This window comes from Zootermopsis nevadensis, unplaced genomic scaffold (assembly GCF_977971745.1).
Source record: "Zootermopsis nevadensis isolate Lab colony 2312 unplaced genomic scaffold, Znev_1.0 Znev_ptg000012l, whole genome shotgun sequence".
In the NCBI taxonomy this organism is placed as follows: domain Eukaryota; kingdom Metazoa; phylum Arthropoda; class Insecta; order Blattodea; family Termopsidae; genus Zootermopsis; species Zootermopsis nevadensis.
Window position 1 is genome coordinate 4339312 of NW_028259144.1, and position 21967 is coordinate 4361278.

General features: G+C 40.2%; 1 protein-coding gene across 8 annotated transcripts in view; it reads left to right on the forward strand.

Moving 5' to 3' along the window:
• Positions 1-21967, forward strand: part of Bap170 (Brahma associated protein 170kD) — an 81074-nt gene that overhangs the window by 55526 nt on the left and 3581 nt on the right. For 2 of the 8 annotated variants that reach the window (XM_022069767.2, XM_022069769.2), the window contains exons 5-15: positions 2313-2531; positions 3522-4621; positions 4895-5102; positions 6026-6299; positions 6406-6838; positions 9546-9836; positions 15004-15315; positions 15660-18229; positions 18665-18824; positions 19408-19572; positions 21221-21286. In XM_022069767.2, coding sequence (XP_021925459.1) covers positions 2313-2531; positions 3522-4621; positions 4895-5102; positions 6026-6299; positions 6406-6838; positions 9546-9836; positions 15004-15315; positions 15660-18229; positions 18665-18824; positions 19408-19572; positions 21221-21286 — 5798 coding nt within the window. The remainder of the gene's footprint in view (positions 1-2312; positions 2532-3521; positions 4622-4894; positions 5103-6025; positions 6300-6405; positions 6839-9545; positions 9837-15003; positions 15316-15659; positions 18230-18664; positions 18825-19407; positions 19573-21220; positions 21287-21967) is intronic. The other 6 variants (XM_087347653.1, XM_087347655.1, XM_087347654.1 and 3 more) reach the window with 6 other exon arrangements.

Consider the following 21967-nt stretch of genomic DNA (forward strand, 5'->3'; position numbering starts at 1 on the left):
ACTTACCGAAGAAGGACAAGGATAATTCGATGTGCCGACATTCCGGAGCGAGTCCTGAGATCGGCGTTTATCCGTACTTTGACTTCCGGGTCGGGGTCAACGTAGACCATTTGAACAGGTGTGACTGAACGCATGCATGAAACATTTACGCAATCTCTAGTCTAGCAAGGCAAGCCAGAAGAGGTTATGACGTCACGGACGTCTCCCCCCTCTCGTCGTATGTGTATGTGTGTGTGTGTGTGTGTGGTGCGTCCTCGTGGCCGGTTGGCTGGTCACTGACCACCCCCCCCCCTTCCCCCCCCCCCTCTTTCTCTTAGTAGTGCCGTGTCCTGACGCCTCACACTCATTGATCCCCCGGTTTCATTCAGAGGTTCATGGGCCGAGGTGTGCCATTTCTTATTACTAATGTTTAAGGAGTTGATGTATTAGGCTTCGCCGTTTGACCTGCGTTAAAATGGTTCATTTGGTATCGTCAGATCCATTTGTCACCTTGAGTATACACACAAAACATGAGGAGGAACTGCATTATCCTGGTACACCGCAGAATCTGCTCGACTCGCGGGTTCCTTAGGCATAAGGACCCCTAGTTGATAATACTGACTTTGTAGGTCACCACGTAAAGATGGATTTGCGTGTTACGATATTAAAATTAAATTAATTAAGAGGAGGTAAATGCTGGCACCTTTGAATTAAAATACGATCGCTTCCTTCCATATCCTTTCCAGGTCATTATTCATTCAGTCAGAGCTGCTGACAACGTTGTTAGATAGACCAAATGCATACAAGAGTTTGTAGTTCATAGTGACATAAATTTACATGAATAAAACGTCATAGTAAAACTTCGAAAGCCGAGTTCGTGTCGTAAGTCTGCAAGCAAATGTGTTTTGTCATTAATTTTGATTCCAAACGACCTTTGTTCGTTTCTCAGTAATTATAGTCACATCCGGTCTGTATTTGTTTGTGTGTAAATATTAAATGACGTAACAAACCATAAGATTATCATTAAGTCTTGTGTTTTCGTTGCTTCCTTGTGTGTGTGTAGATGCCGATAAGCTCAGATAAAATACACAACAAACCTCGACTGGCAGTAGCCGACGTTGGTTATCAGTAATTACAATTTCAAGCTTGTGGTCAACAGTCTTTTGTTTTTCTTACTGAAGGATGGCTGAGTACAGTCTAGTCCGTCGGATTGCGTCGGGCTGAATGTTACAAAGGAACTTACATTTACCCTGAGGCCAGCTGAAGACGGAGGGTATGCAAATGCACTGCTTGGTCAGGCCTGTCACACGTCTCATGGGGGCGGTGATAGATGAATGATCATTAGCGGGAGAAACGGAAAAACACTGTTTGTCTGCCACGAATCTCACTTTAAATCGCCAGGGATTGAATCCGGGTATTTTTGGTGAGAAACAATGGCCTAGCCATCTGAGCTGTGGCGCTGATACAGTTTCCGAAAACTGATATAAATGTCTTCATGGTATTTATCGATAGTTAAAACAGTTTGGGATATGATCGTACTTTTTAAAACGCATTTTAAGGAGGTGGGTGAGGGTGACAGGATCCACGTGGCTCAGGGAAAGGGACCAGGGGGTAGAATTTATTGAACACGGTAATGAATCTTCGAGTTTCATAAATCCTATGTTGCAAGCCATTTTAAAATGAGTTCACACACGCTCCGCGTTAAAATTTGATACCACCAAGCTGTACTACATACTTAAAATGTAGGCACGAAAAGATAACCACGGGTCTGGTCAATTTCGGTGTAGTGTCGTCCGCGTTCGATATTTCCTGTGTAGACCCTCTGTTTCCGGTGGTATATATCGCATGATGCGACGTCTACTGGTTGGTCCTCGACCCTCTGCTACGGCCAAGGTTCCCAGACTCCACCCCTCCCCCCCCCCCCTCCTCAATGTAGTTCATCTGTGTGCCGGACGGCGTATCTCAGTGTTGACTTCCTTGCCCCACGTGGACAATTGGCGCGAATGTGGCACGCACTGAGACAGCGACTCGTTGAAGGAAAACGAGATTACGTCAGCGGTGCCACCTACTGGTTTAAGACATTCCCGAAGGGATGCGAGTTTGTATACAGAAGTAATTGGAAATCTTGAGATGACTTACGACGGTGAAGATGTCACTGTTGGTCTTCTAGGTTGTGGCACATACTGCCTCCATTTTCAAGGCTTCAGGCAGAAGACCACCATTGACATCTGTGCTGCATTAAGAACCTCAGATCTCATAAAGGAATGATGTTAACTTTAAATGAAATGTGTGTTCCTTAGACATTTTCTAATCCAAGAAATTATTTTTTCCAGATGCTCTCCGTTCATACAATGGGCTGTCAGCAGACCTGTATAGAGCATCGGATTATGATCGCTTGGCACTGTCTCTGGTGTCACCACTACCAAATGAGCAGGATTTTGCACTCAATGTGTGTACACTTTTGTCCAATGAGGGCAAACACACCCTTAAATTGGACAAGTACCCACGTCTCATTGATTTCTTACTGGCTCATGCTGGCGTCTTCAACCATTGTGAGTAACAATCTGTTACACGTGTGGAATAGTAGGTATGAGATATGGACGTATAGCAGTCCTAAAAAAAGAGTCATTCATTTAAGTTGTGGGTCTTTAATAAATCACAGGATACAGATTCTTTTAAAAAACTGTTTTTCAGGTTGTTTCGAGGTTTTACAGCTTAATGGTAGTTCATGTGTTGTAATTTGGGTTGCATTTTACGTGGAAAACTCTCTTCTGCATTAGGCATTTTAAGAATCTGAGTGCTTTGTTGCTTTAATAGCTCTGTATTCGTGTGATTTGTTGGTGGCTGTACAATCATGCTTTGAATATATCCTCCAGAGGAAAGCCGAAGTACTGTATTAGCATTAGTGAAACATTTATAATATTTTGTTATAATTGTGAAGATAAAAAGCTAGATTTCTGTCTTCTGGGTAGTTGCGCTGTGTAGTCTGGTCGATGATTCATCGCCCCGATGACGGAGGCAGTATGACCTCCGAAACGTTGGTTAACATTGACCAGTCTACACAGCGCAACTACCCAGAAGACAGAAATCTTCATACTCACCGCTGTGAAAACCTCAAATCTTAGATAAAAAGTTAGTTTTTAAAACATATTTTGGAAGTCATTATCATGAAATAGCCGTGGAAACTGCAATGTGTTATTCATAAAACACAAACGTGTATGATCAGATGACTGTTTTCTCTAGGATAGTTATTTTCGTATTTCATACTATTGTGAATGTGCACCAGGTTGACGTATGCACACGGATCTCCCTTCACATGTGCGGTGGGTGGAAGGTGATTCCCTCGTCTCTTTGTTTACATCATGATCATTGGGCGAGGCAGAGAATAGGATGGAAACATTTCTAAGATCATCAGATTTTTACATACGTTCCTGTAAATTCAGTCAGCCGACCTTGTAGCCATTGTGCCGTAATAATGGATATATTTGACACATTACTACTCTAAGTTTTGAATGGTATTTTAGTGTCTCTCTCTTCTGCAGCATCAACGCGAGACTTATTTGAAGAGGTATACAGGAATCTGCGGAAACACTCTCTGAAACATTTTTGGCCAGATGCGCTGGCAGATTTAGACCTGTGTGACTTGGCAGATGAAACTCTGTTCCCCACAAAAAAACCCAAGGTGAAGGAAGTGGTATGTGAAGCTGATGGTAACGCGGGATTGGCTGCTGCCAACTCTATCAGTGACAGACCATCACGAAGTAGTAGTAGGTGCAGCGATGGACTTGAAATTAAAACTGGTAGTTATAGTGATATTATGGAGAAGATGGACATGGAACTCTTGCCTGGCATAGTTGATGGGGAGAGAGAGGGAATGGTGGACAGTGCTACAAGCATGGAGGTAGATGTTTCAGATTTGTTCGACGATGTGTGCGCTGAAGAATCTGTGGAGGGGACTGAAACGTCAAGGCACGAGTTCTACGAAGAGGGAGAAGATGGACTTTTGGCTGACGTGGATGCAAATGATAAAATGTCTGAGAGCAGGCTCAAGGTTCCATTGAAGATAGAGCCCTCAGATTTGGAATTATTCTGTTTGGGAAGATCGTTTGGGACGCAAGATTATGTCGGTCAGAGAGTGCTTCAAGTGGCGACAATCCTTCGCAACTTAAGTTTTGGAGAGGAGAATGTGGTCACTTTGGCTCGCAGCGGGCCATTTCTGCGTTTCTTGCTGCTGTGTGCTGGCTCACGATGGAATTCTCTACACCAGCTGGGACTGGACATGCTAGGCAATGTTGCCCACGAGGTGTTGATGGAGGATCCCGGCACAGATCGTCTGGCCGCGTGTATGCTGAGCTCAGTGTCTCGTGGCCTGCACTCCCAGGATCGGCTTGTCATCCTGTCGTGCCTTGAGGTGCTTAATAAGTTGAGTCAGAAGGATGAGAATGAGGATATAATGTTGCGGTACCTAGACCAACATGTCTATGACCAGGTGTGCACGTTCCTCACACTTCACGACATCATGCTTCTCATCTACACTCTCGAGTGCCTGTACTCACTCTCGTCGCTGGGTGAGCGTGCCTGCAATTGTATCGTGCGGGTACATGGTGCCATTGATACACTGGTATCACTCATCACAGTTGAGGTAAATACCCTGAATGACTTAGAAATAACCTATATATTTTAACGAAATTTACTTTTTTAAATACAATAAGAGTTTTTAAGACTTCTGTGATCTCCTTACACAGTTTGTAATTTATTTTATCTCAAGATAAGTGTTTAATTATTCTTTGTATCTTTTACAGTCTCATAATATCAAAGGCATATAATGTAATTGTGGAAAGTTTATATATAAACTTGTAAGCCCATTCAGTGACAGCCCAGTGAACTATATTGTACACTGCTTTTGATTTGCTAGGCACAAAGCTATGGGCCAAAGGCTTGCATCCTAATGCGTGTGGTTGAGACCGTGTCTGGAACACAAGCAGGTTCCACAACAACCACTAACACAACATCTACTGCCATGGCTGCTGGGACTCAAAACCCTAACCCTCCTGCACCCATCGTATCAACTCCTGTGCGTCCTCCAGCTGCCACCACTCCTCAGCGACAGTCAACACCCCAGAGTAAGTATCATACTCTAAACTGAGATGAATCCTAGAATGTGGAATAGTTTACTCAGTTGGAACACCTACACATCTTTCCCCATTGGAGGGAGACCCAGGAACACTGATATGTTTACGAATAATTTGAATTAATTATACTAGATTAATACCACTTTGACTTACAAGAATACCATAATTTATAAAAGGAACTGATAAAACATGCATTTATTTTGTATGTTTTTATGTATATTAATCCATAGTATACATTTGAATTGCAGCCACACATCCAGCTTTATTTCAAGGTAAAAAGAAACATATACATTCATTGATCCTTTTGTTTGTTTTCCCTTTGTTGTCCCTATTCCAGTAAATTTGAAGCACAGAAAGCTTTGTTAGTACAAAGCACTCTTGTTGTACAGGAGCAGTGGTTTGACCACTCATTGATGTAGAATTTTGTTAACCCACACTACAATTTCATTATTTTATGTAGCTGGATATCATTGTAACATGCTCATGCACTGTGATGCTGATTCAAAATACTGGTTTATGTGAATGTTACAAGAACAAATATGTACGTGCCTTCGGAGTTCGGGCATTCTGCATAAGTAGAATGTGCTAAGGTTTAGAAAATTAGAGAGTATCTTATTGAACTCTTATTATCCCATTTTGGATAACAAGAACAAACCCAGTCTTTAGTCTTTCATGTCACTATGATCAAGAAGTTGCAGACAAGACTTTTTCATAAGCTGTGCCATACTATGTCGATATCGTACTGGGTGTCAATGCTGTGTTGACTTGTAGGTAGATACAAACATTTCAGAGGAACATATTATCTCCATCCATGCCAAGCATTACTCCTGTTTTGTATGCTGAAAGTCCCAAGTTCAAATTTCATACTTGCCACTTTGCTTTTATAGCAATCAGAATGTGTTGATGGCTTGCAGGAGTGGTGATAGGTGCCCCGCAGCCAGCAGTAGCTACGCCAGTGTCGTTGACGACGGCACAGACGCCCCAGCAGTATCAGCAGCAACAGCATGCTCACCAGCAAGCTGCGCAGGAGAATGAGCAGTTTGCTCTGGCATGGTTGCGTGCAACCTTTGAACCAGCCACTGGCTGCCGCATCGAGCAGGCAGAGCTGTATAAGCAGTATCTGAATGCGTGTGCTAAGATTGGTCGCCGAGGTGTCATCGCTCCTCTTCATTTTCCTCGCTGTGTCAGGTACAATCTTTGTAAAAGTCATGTTGGTTGTGGTGTATACCTACCATCTTGGACTGGGAGTAAGGAACCTAAATTTGAACACTGTTGTTAACATCTGATGCTCCAGGTCTGTCTTTGGAGGCACCATCGGGCCCAACCCTCAGAAGCAGCCGGGCGGTATGGCTGTCAGTGGGAGTGCGGAGCAGCCGGGAACCAACAGCCTGATGTTCTACGAGGGTATAAAGGTGCGAGCAAATCCATTCTCAGTCCCTGTATCAGTGTCCGGTACCATTCAGCAGCCGCCATCACCCCAGCCAGTGCAGCAGTCGCCTTCACCGACAATGCCTGTACAGCGCAAGGGTCTTAATATTGTTACCAAGACAGTGACCCCTCCCCCACCTACCACATCTCCAGCTCCCCAAGCCATATCTGATAGTTCTGCCAGTTCGGGTGATGCCTCACTGCCTGTTGCTCCTGCGCCCGCCTCCCCCATCCTCAAAGCTCAGTTGAGTGCTCCACCGAAACAAAGGGAGACTCCAAAAGGGGATGCAAAGAGTCAGGTATGTTGCACTTAGTTTATGTCTTGTAGAAGTATGTTGTATACCCCATATTTATGTGTTATTTTACGTTGGAAGAGTTGACTGAGAAGCGGAAGGACAAGAACTATGGATCTTGATATTTCCCGTATATCACATATGTGATTCTGTCTCAGCTGCCGAGTCCATGGTATTTCCAGGTAGCTTCATTATATACAGCCTTTGAAATACACAAGTGGAACATTTGTCAGTAGCAGTCTTCTGGGTTGTGGCACCATCTGGTCTTGTAGGTTGTTACCGTTGTTCCTCTGAAACATTGGGGAACCACCAACAAGACCGCATAATGTTGCAACCCAGAAGACTACGGTTGACAGCTTCACCGCCATGAAAACCACAAATCCTACGTTAATATTTTATTTTATGCCACTTCCAGTGCGACAATTTATAATTGTAACATAATCATTTTTGAGTTTGTGTTCCTTTCTACGTGTTCTTTGCAAAGTATAAATAAAATGTATGTATAATGGGGAGGTTGTTACTACCCATCTTCATGTTTCTTCTCAGAAACTGTTCAACACATTGTGCTGACATTTTGAAGTGGGTGGTCAGCAGTAACAGGATACACCAAAAAATAGTTTCTACCTCTGTGGTATAATATTAGCTTTGGGTATACTAGGTTTGTTGGTAGTAAGTGAATGTCGAGACCAGTCAGGGATGTCGTATCGCAAAGAATAGGTTTGTAAAATAGCACTGCAGCACCGCATTGCACTGTTGTTGTTTACTAGAATACTGACGTGACAGCAAAGTGAAATCCACTACATCTCATACTTCAAGATTTTAGAAGTTGTGGCATCATAAGAAGCCAATTCTGGTGCAAGATATAATTTCCGTCAAAAATTGCAGCTGAGATTGGAAATGCGTGTGACATCAGGACGGTAATTGCTTCTGGATTGATGGTTCTTATATAATTGGTGCTTTCCTGTCATCTCTTCTATGTAATCTTGCACATTAGCTTATTATATTTGAAACTGCACATAATAATCTGAGAAGGTGTAATGGAGGTAATATCACCAAGTCCCTAAGGTTCTTCAATAAATAAGGTAAGGAGTACTCCCATATAAACACATGTAGCATATAGCTACAAAATCAAAATATCACAATTGAATTTGCATTTACCCGAATGGGATTTGTTCTTAGGTTCTGTAAGGTTTTGTTTCAACTGCAGTGTTAGATAGCATCTGATGAGATGGGAATTGCTTGATGGCCAAGAATGGGTTTGCCCAAATCAGAGTGATTCTTAAGTTATAAAGCATCGTTAGTCTCGGAGGTACTTGTTATAGTGTATTGAATGAACTTTTGTTATGTATTTAGAGAAAAAACTCTTTTTATGGCATTATTATATGCATATGGGAGCACTTGGTACTGTATTTATTGCTATATCTTTTGTATATATCTGAAATGGAGTGGTCCGTGACATTACAAATGGACAGAATTCTTCATAAGAGTTAATTGGTTTATATCTTGATAATTTTTGTGATAATTAAGATTATGTTATGTCCTTTTCATTTCAAATTTAATGTTCCAGTACATGAACCAGCTGTTTCTAGTTTATAGACCTCGCACCAAACAGACCTTTCAGGCATTCCACCAGCAATTTTCAATGCTGAATAGCCTCTGTAGTTCTTTTAGCTCCATTAATTATGAATCATTTGTTTCTTTTCCTCCTGTTTTTCTTGTCTTAATGGGTTTGGCAGGTTATTATCTGTATCAGCTACGACAGAGTCTCAATCGTACATCTTCATAGTACATTCTGTATTTCATCTCTCCTAGTTGTACCAATTATACTTCTCAGGTATTTCTTCTTGGGCTTTTAATATACATAAGTTCTTTATATTTCAGTTTTATGTGTGAAAATAAGAATTGGATTCATGTATGTCATGCAGTCAAATGAAAAGGGTGTTAGTTGGCATCTTGATAATGCTGAAGTTTAAAAACTTCTCACATATTAATGATTAATGTGTTATCTGCAAATAAAATAAAAGAGGTGCTGAATTAGGCTCAGTGTTTTGGACCGAACCACTTCTGATGTATTTCTTTCAGTTGGTGATAATAAATTTTGATTTTATTATGTTGAATTCCATAGATTAGCAAATTTGGAATGACACTTAGATTTCTGAATGTGGTTTATATTTTAAGAATTCCTTCCTTTTATAGGTATCTGTTCAGCATTTCAAAATACCATTTTACAATAGAAGTGAATTTATATTCAGTATATGTCTCATAATTGGGTGGTAGTTTGTTTTTGTGGTTGCTTAGTTTGTAGCATTTAAATTTTGGTGTATATTTTTGCATCGTTCTATTTTCATTCATTGATGTATATGTATGAATGTTGTGTGTTTTTTTCAGTTTTAGTTGTGAAAGCTGTTGATAATCTTACCAGATTACTCACTAATTTATTCATGTAGGTGTTCATTATGCAAACCTTGTAGGCAGGTCTGTCTCTGTTTCTTGATCAACTTCTCAAGAACATCCCTTTTCTGTGGAATATGTTAAATTTTCAGGGTGTAGAAATTATAAAGCAGGGACACATATAAAATTGAATTGAATTGAATTGAAAATTGTAGAAACCTGGTAAGACTTTACAGCAGAGTTGTTGAGTGGCTGGTTGTTTCAGTTGTTTGGTCTAGTTTTGCTATTGTTTGGTTGTGTCTGTCACTGTGCTACCATGAAGGTGTTGGCTCATCCCCACTTGACCCAAGCCCTGTTGGGAAGCAGTGGGGGATCCCCAAATTCTGCTACTGGTGGTAAGGCGTTGCCGGGGTCCAATAAAGAAGTGGCAGGGGGTGGCCCTCCCACATCACTCATCAAGAGCCTTCTGGCTACCAAGGTAAACGCTGCCGGCAGTGAGTGCATGATGCCCCAGCCTGCTACTGTAGCAGCGAGTAGCATGATGCCTGAAGCGTGCTCTACTACCACTACTACTGAATCCACATCCACCAAGCAGCCGCCCCCAGCACCGCAGGTAAACATCTTACCCCCTTCAAACATTGAGTTCTGACAAAATCACTAAGCAAATTATTGAGTCACAAACATGATTAAACAGGTATTTATTCCAAAAGGAATTGTTTATAGTTTTCATGCTTACTAACCAGTAAAATTTGTATTGGTATTTTTTCCCTCCAATGTAGCTTTAGGTTTCAGTAAGTCATGAAGACTTAATTCACTATAATTTAGAATTATTGATTTCTTACGCTTAATTGATATTTACTGCTTAGGAAATTGGAAACAGATAATAAATAGACTCTGATCTTGGTGCGGTTTCTCTGTTATGCCTAGTTTCTGAGCTATAGAAACCACCCTCACTGGGACTCAAACCCAAGTCACTTTATCCTGAGTTTTGAACCTTCTAAAATTTCGTACTGATTTCAAGAAACAAGCATGCTAAGTTTTGGGCAGACAATTTTATATCCGTTCTTGACGTATAAGTGAACATACATTCCCACGATTTTAATTTTATAGAAAGTTTTATCTATCTTTAATATGGGAGAGATGACAAATTACAATAAAACAATTTTGGTCAGAAAACTTCAAAAGGCAGAGACCACATGGCAGACCTTGTAACACGGATATAGATTGGGGAATTTTTTAAAACAGGTCATGCAGTTACGAAGTGTTAGGGTGTGAACTGGAATCAGCTGGCTCATGATGGGCCCTAATAGCAGGCTTTTGTTAACCCTTGAGTTCCTGGAAAACAAAATATTTCTTGGTTAGCTGAGTAACAACACACTTTCTAAGATGGGCACTGTACCATGGAGTTGGTAGCTCATTTTAATATGCCCAATATGTACAGCATTATATGAAATTTTGCTCATAAATTATGATATTGAACTTGAACAGTTTAATGTCTCTTGATATGATTTTGGTTTTCAGCTTTGACTCTTATTTTATTATAAATGTTATAACAAATAAGACACTGAAAGTGAAGTATCTTGGAATGTGTTACAGATTTTAAGATATGGATAACTTAAGCTCTCCTTGTTTTCCTTTTTATGGTGACAGGCGACATGCTCGTTGGTTGGTTGGTTTGTTTGTTTGTTTGCATGTTTTTTAAGTAGTGTTGTTACTTCTGAGTATTGGTTTACTATTAACCTAATTTAAAAACAGTTTTGGATTTTGATTGTATTAAATATTTGATGTTATGTTGATTTAACATGTATCAGTGTGTATTGTAATGCGGATAAAGTGTTTGGTTATGGTGATCACGTGTGAGGAAGTTGGAGGTAAGGTGTTCTGTTTCAGGAATTGTGCAAGTCACTTGGATGTGGATTGTTCGTAGTAGCATGATAGTTTCTAAATTTTAGTATTCTCCATCTGTTATTTGGATTAATTTTGTGAGTTTCCTATAGCAGGTTAGTTCAGTGGTTGATCTTGTCTTAAGATTCTGTAACAATGCTATTTGAACTGCATTAGTATTAGTTAAGATGGGAAGATGATCTTTAGTGATGAGTAAGGTTTTAGAATGAGGCAGTCATAACCTATTTGAAGATTGACAGAATAAAACCATGAAATTTTCAACTTGAATGGCTAGTAATTCAACCAATATTCAATCTGGGGTACCTCCTGAATACAGTCTAAAGCATTATTGCTGCACCAGCCTGCTTCGCACCTCAGTGCTAATATGGCTGACTTTTATGAAAATTTAACCCATTAATCAATTAATAGTAATTGTCATTCCTAATTCTTTGATTGGTGTTGCTTTAAGCTGCTCAGGTATTTAGAAATTCAAGTGAATGTATTTTACCGTGGTATTTGTATTCTTAAAGTTCTACAGAAAGCATTACTTAATTGAAATTGTATGTGTGTCAAATTCCAAAAATGGAAGAGTAATGCTGATTAAACATTTATTTGAGCTGTAGGATTGATGTTTGTGAGCATAGAGTATTATTACTGCAACTTTTGTTTCTACCCCCACTGCTCTATACCCCTGAGGGCACGAGACCTGGTAGAGGGCATCACACCACAAAAGACGGTAGGAGATCTAGCCCCTTTCGAGAATTAATCAATTCCTTTATTAATCATGCAAAATTTCAGTTGTTCTAACTGAAACTGCAATATCCATGCTTCTTGCTAAAAGCCCAGTTGTCAGCCATTGATGATTAGGATATGTTAGCTCCAAAAAATTACTCTACACAATTTAAGGCCCCTACATTTGTACTCTGGTAGTAGAACTAATGTTTCCTCCTTACAAATAGTGAGATAGTGTCAGCTCTCATGGCATGATGTTCATACCAAGTTTGTCTTCAGAAGTTATTAGTGACACGTGGACATAATACCATATACCTGTCTTTTTCATATTAATTGAAGAGTATGCCAAAGAATCAGTTCAGTAGCTAAATATGTTTCCAGAAACTTGTCGTGTCTTCAGGAGTTAATCCATGGTAAGTGCAATCCAGTCTTGCCTTCCCAAGCCTCCCCTCACATTATACTGAGGCTCACCACTGGTTATGGTTTTCTCGGTAAAATAATGGCATTGTTATTGTATAGTTTATGAGTTGGTCTACTCCTCTGTCACAGTTTTGTAATATTTCTTTCAGCAGATTCAGAAATTTAATTTGCGTAGCATTTAGTATAACAACTGTCACTGAAGATCAAGAATAAAGAATGGTAGGTACTGGGTTTCAAGTTATGTTGGTAATGTTGGAATAAAATATACGTTTGAATTCTATGTATGAATATAAATTCATGTTGTTCATATGTAAGGAAAAGCTCCATACATTTTCAACCTTGACGGTAAATAAAGGTGTGATTGATGCTATGGATACTGAATGCCACAGCCAAGTGGTTAGGACTCCTGTTTCACAAGTTCAAATCTTGGCTCAGAGACCACCTATCCAGACTGACTTCTTTCATGGTTTTTCTCCATCTCTTGAGGCAAGTGCCATAAATTAGGCCACAACCACTTCCTTCCATATCCTTGCCAATTTATTATTAATTAATCATGTAATTTCAACATTACATAGTCTGAACTACTGACAGCATTATTAAATAAACAATAAATAAAAAAGTTAATTCTTTGGCTCTGTCTACAGTAGGAAAGATACCCCCAAGTACTTGGTGGGTAGAAGGTTGGAGTGTCCCAGGGCCATTTTGGATGTGGTTGAGAAGAATAAATTGTTAGATGCTCCTGTGAGAAGTTTGTAAGTGAACCTAAGTGTAGTGCTTTATGCTGTAGTCACATTAATCCCAAGAAACACATTCGTGTTCTTCACCGAGTAAACAGCTGGAGTTATTCAGCAGCCATTCTGGACAAGGCCAAGAAGAGACATTTCGATTGCATCTTAAATAAGTCACTAGATCAAGTTGTAGCTTCATATTCTGGCTGTCTTTATCTTAGGAAAGGCATCTATCAGTGTCTGTAGGATTGAAGGCTAAATGTGTCCCAGAGCCATTTTAGATTGTGATGTGGAGAGAAGTTTGCAGGAAAATCAAACTTTTACACCTTGTGCTTTTTGGTGGCTGTGTTCAGGGTTGAATGTGGAGTGACTCATGGTGGGTATGGTATGTGCTGTTAGACTGACAATAGTGTGTATATTAACTCCAAGTGTTACAGTGCTCTGTGCTGCAACACTTATAGTGCACTGTATGCAGAGTTGAAATTGCACTGTAAAAGAAGAGGGCAGAGTAAACAAGGTTTTGAAGTTGTTGCATTGGACGGAAAATAAGAGCATTTGTAGTACCGAAGGCTCATATGATAGTGTCTATGTATGATGTGAACTTTTATCACTGGGCTCATGTTTCTTGGAACCTTTCCATGTCTACTGTTATAGTTGTCATCCTGTTTCCTCATAATATCATGATAAAAACTTTAAGGCAATATTAGTATTGTATATTTTACATCACTAACCCAAAGATCAGTGTAAACTACATGGTCGTTCTGCTGCATATTTAGTGTGGGATGTAAGAAAGCATGGAAATTCCTGGTTTTTCAGTGGCATATGTGATGGACTTCTCCTTTCAGTATTTCATTGCATTGAAATTTTATTAGCATGCAAGGGAAAAGGCATGAAAGATGCTAGTAAAATTTGTGTTCTTATGGGAATATAAATCAGTTATGGTATGGTGAGAATTATATTGAGAGATGCAGCGTTAAGAAAACTGCTGTAGTGTTTTTAATGAAGGGTTAGTAGAGATGAATTCCTTCTTTATGTGATGGAAGACGATAAGGTACCGTACTTGGATAAGAAAACTGGAACATGTACAGTGAGATTCATTAACTAGAAGTTGCTCTTAATGTGTGATCGAACATTATTAGTTGTCATACATGAACAAATTTTTGCTTTTGTGTTATTCTTGTTTTGAGGAATATCAGAGTGGGATTTAGAAATATTTCTGTGTGCTGAGTGCTTTTGCTGGTCTTTCTTTCTGTGTGTGTCCTGCTAGTACCGCATTCTACCGGTTTCTTTAAATAAAATGCAGAAACTTACACCAGTAACTCTGTCCTCTCAAAGCATCATGATTACATTCTTACTGTATGTTATGTTAATCTTATAATTAACATTGATGTGAGCAAGTGATTTCTTTCATGGTATCTACAAGGCTGATGTAATGGTTCCTTTACTTACAGATGAAAGAAAGAAGTCCTGACAGGTACATAACTAATTTTGTTAATTTTCTTCAATTAATTTGTGATATAATTGTTCACTGAAATAGCAGTGTCTGGTTATAATTTACATACTGAGTAGTTATATTTTGATGATTTAGAAGTAAAATGGACCATGTCCAAACATAACACTATTTTAGTTGTATTCACATGAATATATTAAAACTTCAGTTCCAATCATAGGTGAAACAAACTTCATTCCATACTTTTAAATTGATGCAAATCAAATATTGCTACAATCCATGTAAAACCCAGTGGTAACTATATGCCCCACCTGTTTTCACAGACTGTAACTCTGCATTTAATTTTATGTACAGTATAGCTAATGGAACATGCTATATGAGTATCTTATGCTTCATATTATTGTCTTTTAATAACGTCTACAGTTCCTTTCAGCTTCAAGAGGCAAATCCACATTTGCTAGAGATTGTCATAGTGGTCTCATCTTGACTATGAGGGGTTTAAAGTGAGGCATTGTCTGTGATCAGCACAATAATTTAATTATTTTTTTACTTCTTATTGACTGTAGGTCACACAGCGCCAACAGCAGCAACGACTCTTGCAGCAGCAGTTACAGTCGCAGAAGATGGATTCATCTTCACCGCCACCACTACTTCCACCCTCTACATCAAACAGTGTTCAAGGCAAGGGAGTGGGAAACATAACCTCCAAGAGCAAACCTTCTGCTGCTGCTGCTGCTGGAGTAGCAACAACCACCACTACAACGGTGAAGAGTCCTGATCCTCGTCAGAGAGTGTCACGCATCAATGGAGCAAGGACACCTCTTCAGGTGCAGTCTCAGACGACGCCATTGCAGGCCCAGACACAAACACAGGCACAGGTGAGAGATCCATAGGAAATATATCTAATAATATAACTTCAAAGTCAAGAGAGGGTTGTATTAAGATGAATCTTATAGAAGTATGCTTTGGAGATGTAAATTGGATTCAACTAACTGAAGATAGAATTCATTAGTTTGCTTTTGTGTTGACAGTGATGAAACTCCAGATTCCATAACACAGAATTTTTTGATCAGCTGAATAACTATCAGCTGTAAGTAAACTACACCGATAGTCATAAAGAAACCCATCACGAGGTAGAATGCTTTTTGCAGCTTAACCTTGGAAATGGTAAATGTTTATCCATGTTTGAGTACAAAATGGCTGATGTTGATTTTCATTTCAGTTGGAACCATTAAGGGATGCAGCTGGAGAGAACAGCAGTAATGGCTCCTGCTCCATGGCCTCTAGCATCATAACCACTGCTACTCAGTGTGTTGTAAATCCAGGAGTCATTACTCAAATACCAACTAGAGTGATTACAGAAAATCATGTCCCTTCTCCAGCCCTGGCCATTGGAGGTGGAAATCTTGCTCTGAGGGGTCGCCGAGAGCCTCCCCAGCCTCCACCTCCTCCATTAGCCCCTCTCAGCAACTCTTGTCTGCCCTCCAGATTAGATGTTGAGGATTCTGACTCAACAGGTAACAATTCTCTCGCGTCAAGTAGTAGAGATTGCAGTGGAATATGTACGGGCAATATCTCGTCTACAGATGATGGAGATAATTCTCTTACAAGTTTTGAAGGCCTCTTGCTTAATGGCATTCCTCATTCACTCGATATTGATGCTGCATCAAATGACAGCAGCTCAAAGGATTCGGCACGGAGCTCCTCACAACAGCAAAATCCTAAACCTGCAGGAACTAAGAGCCTTATGTTGGCAGACTTGCTGGAGAAGAAAGTAGACAAAAAGGAGCCTCCAATACTGAACGGTGTGCTTGGAAAAGAACTTCGTATTGGTGAGAAGGGTTTGGAACTTGTGGAAAATCATCTTGAGAAAGTGCTGAAAGAAAGTTCCATCACACAGACAAAATCAGTTGATGTTAAGGAAACCTCAAAGAATGTAGGAGGTATTAGTGATAATTGTAGTGAGTCCATTGGTGTGGTTAGGACAGTAGGACAAGTTTCTAACAATTTGGCAGGTGTTCCCAACAATGAAAAAGGAAATACTGCATTTAAGACAGTAGGTATTGGCACAACTGATGAGCCCCTCATGGGTAACTCTGTTGTGGCCCCGAATGAACAAGTGAAGTATGGGGTAATGACTCAGCAGACACAGACTGTTCAAACATTGAAACGGCCAGCTGCCGAGAGTCTCGGAGCTGAGGATGGAGTCTCAGAAGCGAAACGGCCACACCTGTCCCCAGAGTCTGTGATGAATGGGACATCCTCCCCGGGGCCTATCTCAGCAGGCATAGAACAAAACCCAGGACCCCTGTCACCAGGTTCAACAGACAAATCTACATCATCAAGTGCATCAGCTGATAATACAGAAGCTGTAAACGCATCTCCATCAGCAGCAAACTTGTATGCAGCACTAGCTGCCTCTGCATTGGAAGATGAGCCAGAACTTGAGTTGCCACCACCTCCACCAACGCAAGTGCTGGTACAAAGTGCTAGTGGTTTACGGCAAGCCGTGTTTCTGGGCCAGGGTGTTGAGTCTGGCCCGCAGCAGCAGCTGATTGTGACAGCAGCACCAAGGCAGATCATTGTATCCCAGGGACAGCTAGCCCCGCAGGGACAGGTACTAATCACAGCAGGAGGTCAGCTCACTCTACAGCAGGGACCCAATGCAGCCACAGCCACCATAAAGACCCCAACAGGCCACCAGGCAGTGCCTGTTCTGGTCCAGACAGGAGGTAGTGCAGCACAAAGGACGCAGATATCTGCAGTGACTCATTCGCAGGGAGCACAGCTGATGCAGGCTGGCCAAGTGGTACTTTCTCAGTCAAGTTCTGGCCAGTTTATCCTCTCTCAGGCCCCAGCACAAGGACAGGTCCAGTTGGTCCAGACAAGCAGTGGTCAGGGAGGCCAGTACATTGTGTCTACAAGTAGCAGTTCTGGCCAGGCTCATTATGTGGTTGCACAACCCCAGACTGCACTGGTACAGGGTCAGACACAGACAGTTCTGGTGGCACAGACACCTCAGCAGCAGGGTACAGGCACGAAGACAATCATCATCCTACAGCCCCAGAGTTCTTCATCTGCCACTCACCACCAGAAGGTGGTTGTGACACCACAGGGTCAACCTGTTGTTGTGACGCAGGTTCCGCGGCCTATCCTTCAGAGTCCAGCCATCTCCAATCCCCCTTCTGCATCCATCCCTCCTCCAGCACTTGTGCCAACCTCAAGTGCCCCTCCTCAACCCCCACTATCTCCTGCCTCTCCTTCACTTCAGCCTGTGAAGCATGTGAGTACTTCCACTGTGGCTACATCAACTAATACGACTCCTGTTCATATACCTTCCCGGGTTGCCTCCACTGGCACATCAACTAGTCTACCTCCGGCTCAGCCCCTAACAAGGGCCATCACTCCAACAAACTTGTCGACCACCACACTGGCTCCTGTCTCACCATCACCGGTAACTGCCACAAAAACTAATGCCAAACCACCTACCGTTCATCCTACAGCAGTGCCTGCTATCCCAAGGCCTCCACTCTCTCCATCACCCACAGCTCTTAATTCACCAAGAGCCACCCCAGTTCAGCCACCTAAACAAACAAGAACCTTACCCAACACTAGGCCTCAGTCATCAAGTACCCCTGTAACTGAAACTAATTCAGATAAATCCACACTCCAGAACACTGTAAGAAGCAGCAAGCCGCCATGCCAGCCAACCCCTCCACAAACAAGACTGATGACAGCAGGGTCTATTGTGGATCAGGCCATCTTCTTGTGTGAATGGAGGGGATGTATGCGGTGAGTGTTTCCTTTTTAACAGTACATATTTCTATTGGTTAGTTGAAGATGAGCATATTTCAGTGCTTTTTTATAAAAACATATTTTCTTAGATGTATGTTATTTGATTTGGAGTAACATGTTGATTGCCTCCCTGCTCCTGCCTAAAAGATTGTCACTTGATTAATTTAGTGTACTTGAATTCCTCACACTTCCCATCCCCCTTTCCCCACTTACAGAACCATAAGTGGTGCTATTTATCAGAAACTCTGTCCCCATATGCTACAGAGACATTCATTATTTTACTTCCAATAAGTTTAAAATCATATAATTCTTAAATACATTTGTTAAAGGTTAAGCCTTGGCAAATTTTTACAGGAATTCTGAAAAATAAATTAACAAAATACTGCATCTGACTGTGCGTTTGAAGTTCTAAACAGGAGTTCGTATGTGCAGGAGCTTCAAGTCTGCGAACGAGGTCTACATGCATGCTTGTGAAGCACACTGCCCATTGGGCAGTGAAGAAATTCAGTGTCTGTGGGAACGCTGTGATGCCATGAAGCGAAAGCGCTTTTCTCTCATGACACATCTTTATGATCGACATTGCAATGCTGATGTAAGTAGTGGCTATTGAATCTAATTTTGCTGTTACATATGTTGTTATTGTTGTCATCATCATCGTTTGGTTTTGTTCGTCGTCATCATCATAAGTGGTTTTGTGCCTTCACCAAGGTTTAGTCACTGTTTTGATGAATATTTGTAGTTTATATGGTGCATGTGGAGGCAAGATTATTTGAGAAGAGAGGTTTTGAAACTTTGGGAATACATAACCTTTTGTAGGTGTAAGTTGGGAAAAGTATAATATTGAACTAAGATGTCTTCTGGGTTGTAGCACCATGTAGTCTGATAGAAATTTACCAGCGTTTCAGATGTCCTTGCTGCCTTCATCATCACCCTGAGGAGGCTGCAAAGACCTATGTAACGTTGGTAACTACGTGGCGCTACACACTCATTTTTATTTTGTAATCAATCTTGTTTTGGGTACTCCCCTTGAATAGATGTTTCCCTGCATGAATTCAAGTGTGAACTCATCCTTAGAAATGTTCAGTTTTTGGTGTTTACCACATGGAAGGTTTTAGTTTCTTGCATTGTCGCTTGTTCATAACAGTGTACAAAGATTTTGTCATTTTGGGGTTCAGGTTCTTCGTATGATGGCAGTACGTCGTCGGCAACTTTCTCAGAGTGGGAGGAGCGAGATTCCCCCACCCCAACCTCCACCCCCACATCCTGGATATGCCCCAAATGCAGCCTTCCATGCTATTAAAAGGCATGCACTTGAATTTGTTAACCCCAAGGAGATGATGGTAAGTTACTGAACACTGTAATTTAAATCTATCAAGGCAGGATGAAAATATGTTGGTAGGAAAGAAATAATCAATAGATTATTACAATCCTGTATCTTATAGTTTAAAGATGGCAGATTCATGTAAATCATTGACAGCTGAAAGTGTATTGATGTATGTGTTACTATGTAAATATGTATAAAAGTATATATATAGTGGATCTTCAAGAGAACAGTGCTGTCCTGTTTAAGGATTTGGTTTCCAGGCTTCAAATCCAGGTTGTATAAAATGTAAACTTATCTTTCCATCTTCATATATTTATTAAATATTTTGTGTTCCTGATTAATTGTCATCTTTATGTTTTACAGCAAATGCATAATTTTTATTGATCTGTAGGTCCAGTTTGTGAAAAAGTATATTGAGTCTGAAAGACTTGCAAATAATAATAATAATGCCACCACCACGATACACGTCTGGTGATAACAGGCATGTGTCTGTGTTTAAATATAACTAGAAAGAATCTTCGGGGCACATATCTGAAATCAGCGAATCACAAGTACATTCTGACAAATGTTTGTGAAAGTTTATATAAACAATTTTACGTATATTTTGTGTGTGATGAATCTACATAGCCCGAAATAAGAAGTGATTGTTTCAATATTCTGAAATAACTGTGGGTTAGGCAGTGAAGCTGAACGTTAGACCCTGGCCACACGACCGTTCAAAGTATGTCCGTTGCAGCGTACTTTGTATGGTCGTGTGGTCCCAGCCTTAATTGTAATGCATCATAAATTGTAAAAGACATTTTACTAACACAAAGACAGTTGTCTTTCATGGCCCCTGTTTCTGTGGGAAAGTTTGTTGAGACAAAGATAGGAAAATAATACAAAGTTATTTTTTAAAAATACAGGTGATTCAGTTTTAAATAAATTTTACATCTTAAAAAATCTTCATAAGTTATCAGAAAGTTTTTTTAAAAAAATGAGTATATGTAAATGTTGATTTGTCTAATACAAGATACAGCTATTGTGGGAGCACTTTTCACTTTGTCCTTATAGGAAATCAGAAGTATTCTGTTACGTTGTAGAAAAACATCAGGAAGTTGATCCCATAAATTCTCAATACTTTGTAAAAAAAATGTAGCAAAGCACTTCAACACACCTAGAACAATTAATGATGAATCTCTAGATTGGCAAGCTTTGTTATGTATTTTCAGTTTAAAATCTCAATTGATATTGATGGTTAAATTACCAAATTGTGTGTTGTTAAGAACCACTGAATACTTAGCAGCCAGCCCAGTCATTAGTGCAGCTTTTGTAATTATTTATGAGAAGTTTGAGCATATGAAGTTAAATTTTCTAAATTTTAGAAATAATGGGATGCAGGAAAAATTACTGGACTATATCAGTGATTTTGTATGTAATACAAAATGTGTAGAAATTTATACAGTTTGTTGAAATACGTTTCATGATTTTACCCCTTTTTATGTTTCGCATAATTTTACTGAGAAGAAACTGTGATTGCCATGGCTACTAAGTAGAAAATATTCTCAATGTTCGCTTGCTACAGTGTGGATCTATAAGGTCCTCCAGTGGGGCTTGAGTAAAACCACATGCGTACAGTCAATCATTGAATTTCTTGGTGTTCTCTCTTGTTGACCGTGCTGCAGAGGCCCACTAAACCAGGGCCACCTGCGACTATTCCAGCTCGGACTGGCCCAAGCCCGCCCGAGCAGGTAAGCAAGAAATGGGCGCATTTGAAAACATCTTGTAGCATATAGCATTATTTATTAAACTCCTATCCTGCATGCTTGTTCCATCCATACTTATGTTGGGAAACTCTTTGCAAAAATAAAACATCAAGCTCCATTTTCAGGTGCTGTTTCTTTGAATGGTCCATTGCAAGCAAGGATTATGCTTTCTAAATTAATTTGTCTTTTAGTAATAGTTACAGTAATCAAAATCTCTATGATACCTACCAGTTTGAAGTTTTGCACATTGTGAACTATTATATACTATGTTTTGCATGTAATGTTTTGCCCACTGAAAATTATCCGTACCGAAACTTAATATCACCATTGGATTTCATTAATAGTTTCATTGTTTTAGGAATAGCATTTTTCTATGATGTTTCAACCAAAATCACAACTGCGTTCAGTATGTCATTTTTGTTTTAGTGTAATAAAATTAGTTTAGAAATTTGTAGTTTAAAAATATATAGTGAGTGTATGTTTGTGGTTTTACTAAAAGCACTTTCGCCAGCAGCAGTAAAATTGTCCGCCCTCATTAGTTTTAATGCAGTGTTTTTTTTAATCTTCCATTGTCATCTTCATTTTGGTAGCCACATAGAGCATGGTCCTTAAAACAAACGCATGACATTCGTTGCACTAGAAAAGTTTTGCCCTGCTTATGTTTTC